Source organism: Lottia gigantea, assembly GCF_000327385.1.
Source record: "Lottia gigantea unplaced genomic scaffold LOTGIsca_11, whole genome shotgun sequence".
Classification (NCBI taxonomy): Eukaryota; Metazoa; Mollusca; class Gastropoda; family Lottiidae; genus Lottia; species Lottia gigantea.
This window is the reverse complement of record NW_008707001.1, coordinates 668,065-680,288: the sequence shown is the minus strand read 5'-3', so window position 1 is coordinate 680,288 and position 12,224 is coordinate 668,065. Positions and strand designations below refer to the sequence as shown.

Sequence of the window (12,224 nt, the reverse complement as noted above, 5' to 3'; positions counted from 1 at the left end):
TCATTTCTGTTGCAATTTTTTCAAATTATCTTCAAACTTTTGCAAATTGCTTCTTAACGACAAGCAGAAACCCTTGGATACGGGAAACAGTGGAAAGTCAGGTTTCGTAGAAGGATTGCCCTCTGTGAAAGACTTAGTAATGCTGTCTTGAGGACTAGAAGAGTTATTGTTCTTGGAAGCGCCCTCTAGTTTCACATGGCTACCAGAGTTATCACCCTTATTGTCTTTATCACAGCTTGAATCAACAGATGAAGACGAAACATTGTCTATATTTGGTCTACTTTCGGTTTTTATATCACTTGTAGAACTTCCTGTGTTTTTGGTTGCTGGGACTGAGAATGAATATCCAGATATTTCGATCCAACTTCTTAATCGTTTAATCATCCTGTTAAATAAAATCACATTATCTCACTGGATTGATTAATCATTTCTGGCAGAAAGACCAGATTAAAAATCAAATGATGTCATCTCTAAAGGCTACAGAATTTTTTTTTCTTAAATATTCATTTCAAAACTCTTTTAAGATTTTTTCTGAAAAGTATTATTATAACTGTATTTCCATCTTTATACCAGTTGGTTAATTTTAACGACCACATATTTCATAAAGTTATACTTAGTCCTTGAGGCTGAAGGGACAGCGTAGGCCTTGAGTTTCACACATGAGAGATTTGAAAACCTAATGCAATGAAGATGACAATCTAAATCACTACCCTTGAAACCTATCCACTTCCCTAGCAACTCAGTGAACTCACCTGGGTCCATTATTCAGCAGATGATCTTTCACTTCCTGTTCAAATATTTTTGGTGGTCGTTCAGCCATTGCACTCATTGCCTGTACCAGTTTTAATATTGCCATTTCGTTATACATTCGGCTGTTTTCATACGCCTGCTGAGATCCTCGTTGTTTCTCGTAACCAGCTTCATTATAATAAGGCTCTTTTACTAATATTAATCCTGAAATATCAAGTTAAAATAAGGCTCAAATCGGAGATTTTATTGTGATCCAAGATCTTTAATCTCAAAGTTATTGTTTTGTTATGAAATAAGAGATAATAACTACTATATTTTACTTTATAAGGATAACAAGTTTGGCTCATGAAGATCCTGCCTACCTTCACATTGATCTTTCCCAGATGATTCATTCAAGATTACAAGATTTTCACATGCTGACTGTAAGTAGAACCCACGACGATGTTTAATGTTACCAAGTAAAAGGCATCATACTACAGCCTGTCAATAAAAATGGAAGATGTCTTACCCTGAACTGAGACGAAGATTTGAAGTAGATTAGATTTACTGCACCATAATTCATTTCCCTGAAATTTAACAAACAAATATTGTCAACAAATAAACAAACAAATAAACAAACAAATATTGTCAACAAATAAACAAACAAATATTGTCAACAAATAAACAAACAAATATTGTCAACAAATAAACAAACAAATATTGTCAATACTGAACAACTGAACAGACAAATAAAACTTTAAAAATAGTTTCTCAATTAGTAATCAGACTGGCTTCCACTCATTATTTTCCGTTTTCAATTTGTTTGTTTGAATCTATTAGGGATTCAAGACAACATGAAACATGTACTGTATGGGTATATAGTATTTGTAATAGCTTGACACTGTGAAGTTGTCTTTTAGCAGAAACAGTTAAAACAGACTCACCTTTCCAGACCAGGTCCCTAGCAAACTAATACACACTTTACCATCCTCGTACAAGTTGGGGTTTAAACGTTCCGTACAGTAAGATATGTAGTGTAGCGACGGTGGTGAGACTGGATAATCAGGAGATAACTGGAGGTCGAACACAAACAAACCATCTTCATACGGGGTGTTGGTTGGACCAACAAACATGGCCGAAAACAGGTCCTACAAGAGCAGTAAAAAAATATTTTTAAGCAAATGCATTATCTTTCTTTGATATACGAGTTTTAAGTCCAACAATTCTGTATCTTACAGAGTTATTGAAAGAAAAAAAGTGTTTTACTTCCTACTGGGTATTGAGATTAGCATTTTCTGTAAAGTACTGAACTTAATTTAACTTATGATCAATTAAAATCATCATGGTCTGCGGAATGCAGGCCACGTATTCTCAAAACGATCTTAGCGTTAGGATGTCCTAGAATCAATGTTTGAAGATAAGAACCTAGGACATTCTAGCTCAAAGATCGTTTCGAGAACACGTCACCAGGAAATTTTGTCATGCACATAAATGAAGGGTTGTTTCGATTTGTATGTTTTCATATAGCCTCTACAAAATGCATCGTTAAAATAAGGTAGTGTAGTAATCATATCAATCAACTCACCATTCTGTCTTCAAAACCTTTGACAATAATTCCTGGTGGTAGACTAGATTCTAATAATTTCAACTATAATCACAAATAAATCATATTTCAAATATTCCTTTCTGTTTTTTTTTAAATTTTCAGACATAAACAACTATATATAACATTTATCAATATTCTTATAGAATATTACAGTTGATATTATTCTATTTTCATAATTTTTTTTATACAGTTGGTTAATCAGAAATCATTTTGTAATCCGTGAGCCAAAACAAAAATATACAACAAAAGTTTTTGTCCAATATAAGGAAATTAAAATTTGAACTTCCATCAGTAGACAACTTGTAGACTGTCAAAACAAAACATTGTAAGGAATATAACTACATAAAACTGTTAAATAAATAAACCAAGCACTAACAATCCGAACTGCACAACAAAACACGAAATGCAAACAATATACTGGCAAAACATTGGTAGCAGCTAATGAACTTCACATGAGAAGTATATCAATTATAAGTGAGTAAGTTTTTATAATGTAAAGTGGTATCAGGTGTCTAGAAGAGTAAGCATGTAATCATACCAACCTCTTTTTGAACAGAAACCATAAAAGAACGTTGAACGTTGGGAGAAAATTGGTTGGTATAGAATTGATGTCCTAGTGGTACTTCACCATAATACTGGAAACCTGGAATAAACAAAAACACATTCAAGTTTGACTGAAAGGGTATTTTCAAATGCACCCAATATTCTGGAATTCTTGAGCGTAAAAGAGGAGAAGAAAGTGAAATGATGTAGGTGAATACACTAAGAATTCACACTGATCATCTTATTCTCTAGGGAGCCCTAGTGGCTCAGTGAGTTAGACGGTTGCTTGGCAACTTGAAGGTCCAGGTTTCAATCCCAGCGCAGGTAGAGATAATACTTTTGGAATTTCTTAACCTGGTTTCCTCCTGTCAGTGATGCAGGTCAGACGGGCTGAGATGGAAAAAGCGTCTAGTTGTTCGGATTGGACAATAAATTTTTAAACCAATATCTAAGAAATAAAAAGATTACCTGTAACTGAGAGGGGTGATCCGAGTTCATCCACAGCAATTCGACTATCATCCATACTAATACTGATATTCAACTTCTTTCTTACAAACTCTTCACAATCTGTCTGCTCATTCAATTCTGCTGAGTCACCATTTACTGCATCTGCTTCAGTTTTCAAATCTGGTAAATGTTGCTGGCACATTTTCTCTACCAGACTCTCATCGTTATTGTCTCGCGTTTCTTTCACAACTTCCGGAGATGCATCTTTGGTCTCTTTGCTCTTCGATTTGGATTTCGTAGAATTCGATTTCGAGTCAGAATCTGATTTGTCGTCTGCATACTTCCCTTTTCCCCAGCGTTTGTCGATCTCTTTCTGGACTTTGAAAGCGATGATGTGTTTAATTCGTCGATGAACTTTCAATGCGAAACTTATTCCACCCATAATTTCCACCCTGAATTTTATATCCTCGCCATTAGATGCACCACTTTCAGACTCTTTTTGCGTCTTACCCTCTTCTTTATTAACATCAGTCTTTCCAGAACTTTCAGTTTTTATGGATTGCGTGTCTGTCCATGCTTCTTTAACTCCTTGTAAATTGTTTAAATTCGTATTTGCTGCAGCTCCGCTTTCATTTGTTGCTGGCTTAGGTTTTGCAGCGGCACCTTTAAGATGTGCGTCTGTAGTTGAATCTAAACTGAAGGGATTTTCCGCATCATTTGGCGTCCGGTCACCATCTTGAAACAAACTGTCGTCTGCATTGGAAGCCGTTGAAAAATCAAGATCTAAATCTAACTCCATGCTCTGGCTTTCTTTCATTTTCGCTTCGATTAAATCCTGGTTATAAGAATTGTATCTATAATTGATATTACGCGAGACTTTCTTCAGTTTCTCGTTTCTATGAGCTTCGCGAAGTTGCGACAACCACATCTGAAGATCGGTGTCCTCGAAAAATTTTGTCTTGAGCATTTTATCAATGTTTTTACAAGTTTTATACAACGACACCACATCAGAGTAACAATCAGCGATCTCCAGAGAGGCAACGGATGAGATAGAGTGGAAACTGTCCTCCAAACCAGCCAAAACCTGATGAGCCTCCACCATCTTTACTGTCAAATCTTTCATTAAAGTTTTCGAAAATGGTACAGCATCTTTTTCTTTCACACTGAAATAAAAACGTATGAGATGTTGAGGCGAAAACTGAAAAAAAAAACATCCCTTGTGTTGAAAATGAGCTCTCCAGGACAAACATAACACTGTGCAAAGGATATTTATGTCGCAGAGTTCAATAAAAGTTGAGGGGTGTTAATGCAGAGAGTTTTGAGATTAGGATTAGTTCGTTGTCCCGTATGAAAACTAAATGAATTTTCCACGACAGCTTCTCCTACCTACCTCACTGATTGGGGCGAACTTGCATCACTGACTGGGGCTAATGTGCGTCACTGACTGGGGCTAACGTGCATCACTGACTGGGGAAACAATCTGAAGGTATTGTCTCGAAAAAACATAAAAAATTTAACAAAATTTCTACCTCTCCTCTTTCACTTCTTCATCATGTGATACTTCTTCTTCTGTTTCTGTTTCCCATGATGCATCAGAATTGTCTTCAGAAGACTCGTCTTCGCTTTCAGACTCGGACTCACTGGACGACATTGTCTCACTCTCACCAAACTCACTCAGCTTAAAAACACATAAAATGCAACATAAAATACGAAACCTGATCATTGCTAAAAAACACAAGAACAAGTGATGGAATAACGATATAAAAGGCAACCTATAGGTCAAGGATAAAACAATAAATATAAAATAACAGAACGCAATAATATATAATACTACTCCTTAGTTTTATTGTACACAACATTTCAACATTTTCATCATCAGGTGAAATGAGGAAGTATAATTCAAGATAAACTAAGGAGTATACCATAGAACTGTGTTCCGTTATTGACCGTGAACTCTAACCCTATAAATGTGGTTTATGCTCATCTCTATCTTTTCATTAATTCTAGATCTTGATATTTCTGTAGTTATCAGAGGGTCAAATGATAACTGGTTATAAGAAACAGAAGTACATTGGGGCAAATAAACATTTAGAGATTGATACTGGGCAGAATCTCTGAAACACTCACTCCCAGCAGATGACACTTCAACTCGTATCAACATGGGTGTCAAAGTTGAGGAATTAATCCTGAAATTCACCACGTAGTTTGACCTCTTTTTCTTAACCCTCACCTACAGACTTGACAAACATTGATAATAATCTTAACCAATGCTCTACTCACCTCATCACTAACTAGATATAATTCTTGAGGAAAACAATCGGAGAGAGTTCCGTCTGCCCATTTTATCTGTATGGACCCACTAGGGTTTAATCTGTACACTTGACCAACAGCTGATAACTTCTGTTCTGTATCCTGTATATATTATTTATATTATTAAAAGAGATTGTAAACCTTGTATGTGTATCAGGGGACACTGATAGCATCAATTTACACCATTCTAATTTTCAGTAAGATGTCTGCAGTTCTTACAACTCACTAAAACTAAGCGTTTTATGACATCACTATAGCAAGAGAAGCTAATATTCAGTTCAACATTTTCATAATTATAGAATAGTTTGATAGAAATAAAAAAAGAAATACGACACAATTTTCTGTATTTTTAAACTACCCAAGAGACAAATAGAAAAATACTCTGATTAGTAAGAACTTGGTCGTTGTTTCTTATCATAACTAATAAACAGGTAATGGAATATCGTAACGTTGTTAAATCTAAGGACTTTCGCAGTAATAAACGATAATTGATTAACATATTAGGCCACTCCTTCAAAACCCCAATATATTTCTAACTAGAGTATATACCTCGAAACCTCCCACTCTAATAGCACTATAACCAGGTCTGAATTTATAATGTGGATGATCTTTTATATCATAAACACTGACTTCATGTACATCAGATAATACTGTCGGTCTGAAATAGATTAATTTACATTGATCATATCATACTCAAAACAACTCTAAACAAGGCTAACACCCAGCTTCTAACTGTCAGTGATGCAGGTAAGAAGGACTGACATGAAAAAAGCGTCTAGTCGTTGGAAATTGAAAAAGAGCAGGCTAATGCCGCTGTCCTAGCAAAATTTCCCTCATTGCACCCTGCATGATGTTGCCCATCTTCATTAGACCACATGGTGCAGAAAAGTAGGACGTAAAACTCCATTCATTTCATTTCATTCACAAGGCCAATCGCATCATAAAAGAATTCTGTAGAATAACAATAGACACCTACATAGTCATATGAATTTTAGATTCACTACATTAAGAACATTAGTGGTACTTTGTTAAGAAAATCACAAGGAGACACCAGAAAGAAAAACTTCTAGTACTGATTTCTGCCGACAAGTATGCTGATTCCAACCAAACACCCCAAAGCCGATGGCCTATTTAGTTGGAACTTGCATTTCATTATACATATACACTATCAAAATATTCCTTTGTTTTTATCTTAGTCATAATACGGATGACTCCCACTGAATTAATGTAAGGTGATTAATTCCCATTTTACAACAAATAAGGCTAATATAAATAATACTTTGCAGTGTGCAATAAAGGAACAGAGGTACAGTCTGTAGCACATAGCAATATCTAGTAGTAACTTTCCATTAAGACTAATTATTCAACTTATACTGTCGTTTTGATTCTCACCGCTTTGATTTGCCAACTTCATACGGGCGTAACCACTGTATATAACATGTTCTAGCAGAATGATCACATGACACAACTACACCATAATCATTAAAACCCTCCGTATCTGGAAAATAAATATATCTATATCAAAACTCGTCTATTCGCTGGTTTTAAGTCACAACACTTGTAATTTTATTCTAATAATAATGTAGGTGTTTGAGGATTTTCTCTAGTTAAACCTTTTGGCAATGATTTTACAAGGATAACAAGTTAGGTTCTCAATCAAATATAAAATCTCTATTGACTAGAAAGGCAAACATTGTAACACTTGATTTTTCCACCTACCTTTTGCGTCAATAATAAAATCACCAGGGAAGAATTCCAACTCATCTAGATGATGTATGGGGTATAACTCTGCTGATAGCATGTTATTTTCTACTGTACCATCCTGTAAATAGTAGGTACAAGCATCAGCTATATGAAGTTAGTTAGTCCAATCATTTAGCAGACATCAAAAACAACTGATCATGATAAAAGTCTTCTTTTTTTGTTTTCCAACTGTCAAGAGATCTTTAACATGCACAGCCTGTAGCACACAGGGCCTTAGTTAATTGTCCCATCTAAACGTAAAAGAAGACGTTGAAGAGGTAATAGTGAAAAAGAATATTCTACCTGCCACATGACGTTAGCTTTCGAAACAGTGTAGCAAATTTCTACTGGAACTTTCTCACCAGCCGTTAATTTCCTTTCTGGAAGATTAAACTTCATTCTAGGCCTCCTTCCTCGCCTACCACGTAACATCTTCAACTGTAGAGACGGTTTCTTTCTACCCTTCTTCTTTTTACCTGAACAAAATGATTCTAAAATCAGACATCTTATCTTTTTATCTATTGATTAATTGAGAATCATGCTCTTTTTTCAGTCGATAGATTTAAAACATGACTAATCGGTCTCGGTCTTTTATCCACACTAAAAAATACAAGTTTAGCATGTCTGTAAAGAGTTTTGCTAACTTTTTTTAGTTCAAGAATATCTAATTTTTAGAACTGCTCAATAATACTTGGTTTTATTGGATTATAGAGGGATTTTGCTATAATTATAACACCTGGTAAGTCTACCTGATGAATATATATATTCTTATTTTCAGAGGTGGAATTCCTTTAACTTGCTTGAACGCAGCCTTATAGAAGAAAATCATGATCCCTAAAATTCTACCTGATGCTGAGCCTTGAGAAGATCCCGAATTAACAGAACCAGCGTCTGATTCGTCCGAATCATCATCCTCATATTCATCATCATCATCATAATCATCATCATCAGTATTGTCATCATTACCATTCTCATTTACCCCATCACCTCCTCCTTTACTGTCTTTACTCTTCTTCTTCTCAGTTTTTACCTAGAAAAATTATAAAATGATATGAAATGAATGGTGTTTTACATGTTATCTTTCAGGGAGGCCAAAATTTTCTTAGAGGGGGCCTGTGCATCACTAACAAGGGAAAACTGGGTAACAAAAATCTGAAGAAACAAGACAGGGGCCTGATAACTTGAAGTTTTAATTATAATGATAACAGAATTGTCAATAAATTATAATGAAACAGTTTGTAAATGTAAACCCAACAAGTCACTTCATACCTTAACTAAACCCTCAGTTTTGGTACCAAGTTTAGAGATAATTTCTGGAACAACCTGTTTTTTAGGTGGGTGTGTCTCGATTGTATCTGTATCTTGTATTACATAGTATGCTCTATCTCCAATCTGAACACTGCAGTTATAAAACCAGTCCATTTGAGACATTCTGAAAAACACACAAGAAAAAAATAGAATTATGGAAGAAAGAACAGAGTTTAAAGCTATGCGAACTTCAGACAACTGACCTATTTCAGCCGGAGTCCCTACTGAAGTTTAATAAGTAGAGATCTTCAGACAACTGATCTATTTCAGAATGTCCCTATTCTAAAAGATGATAAACCCACTTGTAGTGAGAAGTTATACTCTTCTGCATCTGTTTTGGCTAATGAGTATGGTAAACGCAATGCAGTATGCTATGAGGAAAATTTTACAACAAAAACATTCATCAAGAAAGAGACAAGACCATGACTAACACTTCAACAAGTGAAATCACTACAGATTTCTATCGTGTTTAACTTTAACAGGTAAACCTCGCTTTAAAGACTGAGATAATAAATATTTATAGTGTCACATCAATTTCAAATTTTTACTTAACTCAAATCATGACTAACCTTTTCAACTGATCCCCTCGGACTAATCTAGGTGGAGGTTCGACTCTGACTTGTGGATCCTCAACTTGAGAAAATCCTCGGGCCAACCAGTGGACTTCTACACTCTCTGTTTCAACCTGGGAAGATCAAAAAGTTTAATAAACAATTCAGATAACATAACATTTGTTTTTATTTAATTGAAAGGGGATTTATCCACCTGAAGGCTTTCAACCATCATTACTTAATACTGGTATTGTGTTATGAAGCAGAGCTGACTTACTCTTTTTGAAACACTTTACGGTACTTCTCTTTGGAAGAGTTCACTACTATACAACTTTTACTCTCGATTTTGCCACTTAAGACGAAATCTTGATTAACAGAATTGTCTTGTTTGTATAGATTTATATGCTATTAGGTTAACCAGCGCTAAAGTGAATTGTTTGACTTTAGCACAGAATCACCCCAGAATCCAGCTTGTTGCTTGCCTGTTATACAATGTACACCTACCGATTCAACAATAAAGGTAACAGGACTGTGTTGTTTATGATCTACATTTCGTGGGTTATGAAACATGGTAGAATGTAACCACTCCACCCCATGTAGATCTCCCAGTGATCCTTTAAATATCTGTTGTGGGTAACAAACACTGCTCCAATATTCTGAATGCTGAAATATTACGATAAAGTTTCTTTATCATTATATAATAGTCAAGAGATTCCAATACTGGGTGTAATTTTTAAATTTTAGGGGATTAATGACGTGTTTTGTAGTCTAGCATAAAATATTTTGGACAATTACTATATAAGTTGATCTGTTCAGTCAGGATATATTCTCTGATATTGAAGAAGATTGCAGTAAAAACCTAAGCAAAAATCATGATATAGTAAGGACTTATTTTGAAGTGAAAGTTAAGCCCTGACAGCCCCTAGACTCAATGGGCTACCCCTTATAGCAAGCGAGCCCCCCTTCATCCACCAGGAATTTTCTAGGGTCTGTTTGTGCCATTGACTGATTGTTTGCTGATTTGTTATTAACTGATAGTTTTAGTGTATTTCTTACCCTCGATCTTTTGTCATCAATTGTGTCAAATTCATAAATATCACTTTCCATAATCTTACATCTATAAATAGATTGGAATGTAATTGAGTAATAATGAGCTTAGGACTTGCTTAAAACCTTGAATAGATCTTAGGATATGTCATTCTATATCCCTTCCCCCCTCCCCCTCCTCCCCCAACACCAACATCTCTTTTCTAGAATATTCTAGAAGTTCCTAGATTCAAATTACATTCTAGCAAATATAGATTAGAATATTCTAGAATATCACACTTAAATAACATTACACCACAGTCTGAAATAAATCAAAACAAAGTTCGATCAATAAAATCTGTTAGTTACTTAGTTACAGTAGCTATCTGTAGGTATAAGCTTATATACATAATAACGTAAATAATACTATAATTAGCGTGATAAAGAAACTTCAAATTACCTGGCACCATCTGGCATTCTTATTGTTACTTTTCTATTCATAGTTTCAAATCTTCCAATCCATGAATCTAAGGTTACTTCCCCTGGCTTAGAGTCAAAATCCTAGAAAATAATTATATTGGCAAAAATGATTTTGGTACTTTATATACTTAAAGATAAAACCTGACACCAAAAAGGCCAAAATCACTCTGGTTAAATTCTAAGTTAATTATTAGAGAAAATATGCTAAAAACCAATTTTACTGAAAAACCTGTCAGTTGTCAGGATGACTTTTCAGATTAAAAATCTGGCATTTAGTTAGACTACAATAACTGCTGTACACTTGGATAAGAATACACAATTTCATTTATGTAAATTATAACAGGTTTGACAGCCTATCATGATGTCTCATACCTTGGTCATCACAGACCATTTTACTTAAATTGTAAGTGAACCAGAGGTCAGATGTAGTTGGAACTTACTGAAGTTCATTTTTAGATGACATTATCCCTTCAAGAAAGACGACCCAAGAAGAAAAATAAAATATCGGTACCCATTAAAGAAAACTAAAATGGTCATACCTCCATGGGGATAAAATTTCTGGTGTTGATATTATAAATATATTTATTTGTTCCGAGAACTCGAATGTGACAAGTCAATTCCATATCTTGTACAAAACCTTGTTGACTGTCTTTACCGTTTACAGACCTTCGAATCACGTCTCCTGGCATTAAAGATCGGTCCACCAGAATCACCTGAAAAATATCAGCCGGTTTCCTTCAGGTTTTCTGTTGATAAAAACACTAGTCCCAACAATAACAACTTGGGTTCTCAAGGACTCTGATATTTGGCAGACCCCTTGCTTGGCATTGATATTTTCAAGATAATCCCCAGCCAAACTAATGATTACCCAGACCAACAATCTGGACCAGGCTAGGAAGAAAAAGAAATGTTTTTATTTGACCATTGAATTGAAAGTATGCTTTCTCTCTAATTCTGGCATCAGGTCTAGCAGGTTTCCAGTAGCATTGGCATTGATTATTCTGCATTCCACCTTCTTCAGCTCTTCTTCTTTAAACCTCAGGTAGCCTAGGTTTTAGAACTCGAAATTAAATATGTGCATTATCATATTCTGTTACATCTGGAAACTTGTTAAACTATTGAGGTAATATGATCAATAGACTTATTGACTAGACCAAACATAGTTTCGTTTCAAAAAATAAATAATAGTCTACCATCACCTCATTTTCGTCCACGACTGTTTCCTTGCCGTCAGGGTGCCAGGCGACTCTCACAGACCCCTTTCTGACCCTTTCATCTTCCATTTCGTCTTCCTCGTCCTCATCTTCACTGCTGCTCAAAAATTCAGAATTTTCTATAACTAAACCATAGACAAATCCACTTTCAGGCGAACCTGAGCAGACAACATCTTCGTCGAAGAGATTGCAGGTAGCCATGTTTAAAAGTAATGTATTGTGGGATGCTGAGTACCGGTGAACCTGTCTAATCCGACCACAGTAGCC

General features: G+C 35.2%; 1 protein-coding gene across 1 annotated transcript; it reads right to left on the bottom strand.

The window, feature by feature from the left end:
• Positions 1-12,158, bottom strand: LOTGIDRAFT_156353 (hypothetical protein; the record flags this gene model as incomplete). The annotated part of the gene is made up of 21 exons (XM_009047026.1): positions 1-385; positions 753-954; positions 1,259-1,316; positions 1,674-1,877; positions 2,315-2,377; positions 2,878-2,978; positions 3,347-4,488; positions 4,855-5,003; positions 5,606-5,737; positions 6,185-6,293; positions 7,028-7,133; positions 7,355-7,457; positions 7,682-7,854; positions 8,225-8,408; positions 8,648-8,810; positions 9,256-9,371; positions 9,742-9,900; positions 10,294-10,354; positions 10,724-10,824; positions 11,283-11,456; positions 11,943-12,158. 21 exons carry the CDS (start codon positions 12,156-12,158, stop codon positions 1-3), a joined length of 4,101 nt encoding a protein of 1,366 aa, XP_009045274.1.
• Between the last annotated feature and the right edge of the window lie 66 nt (positions 12,159-12,224).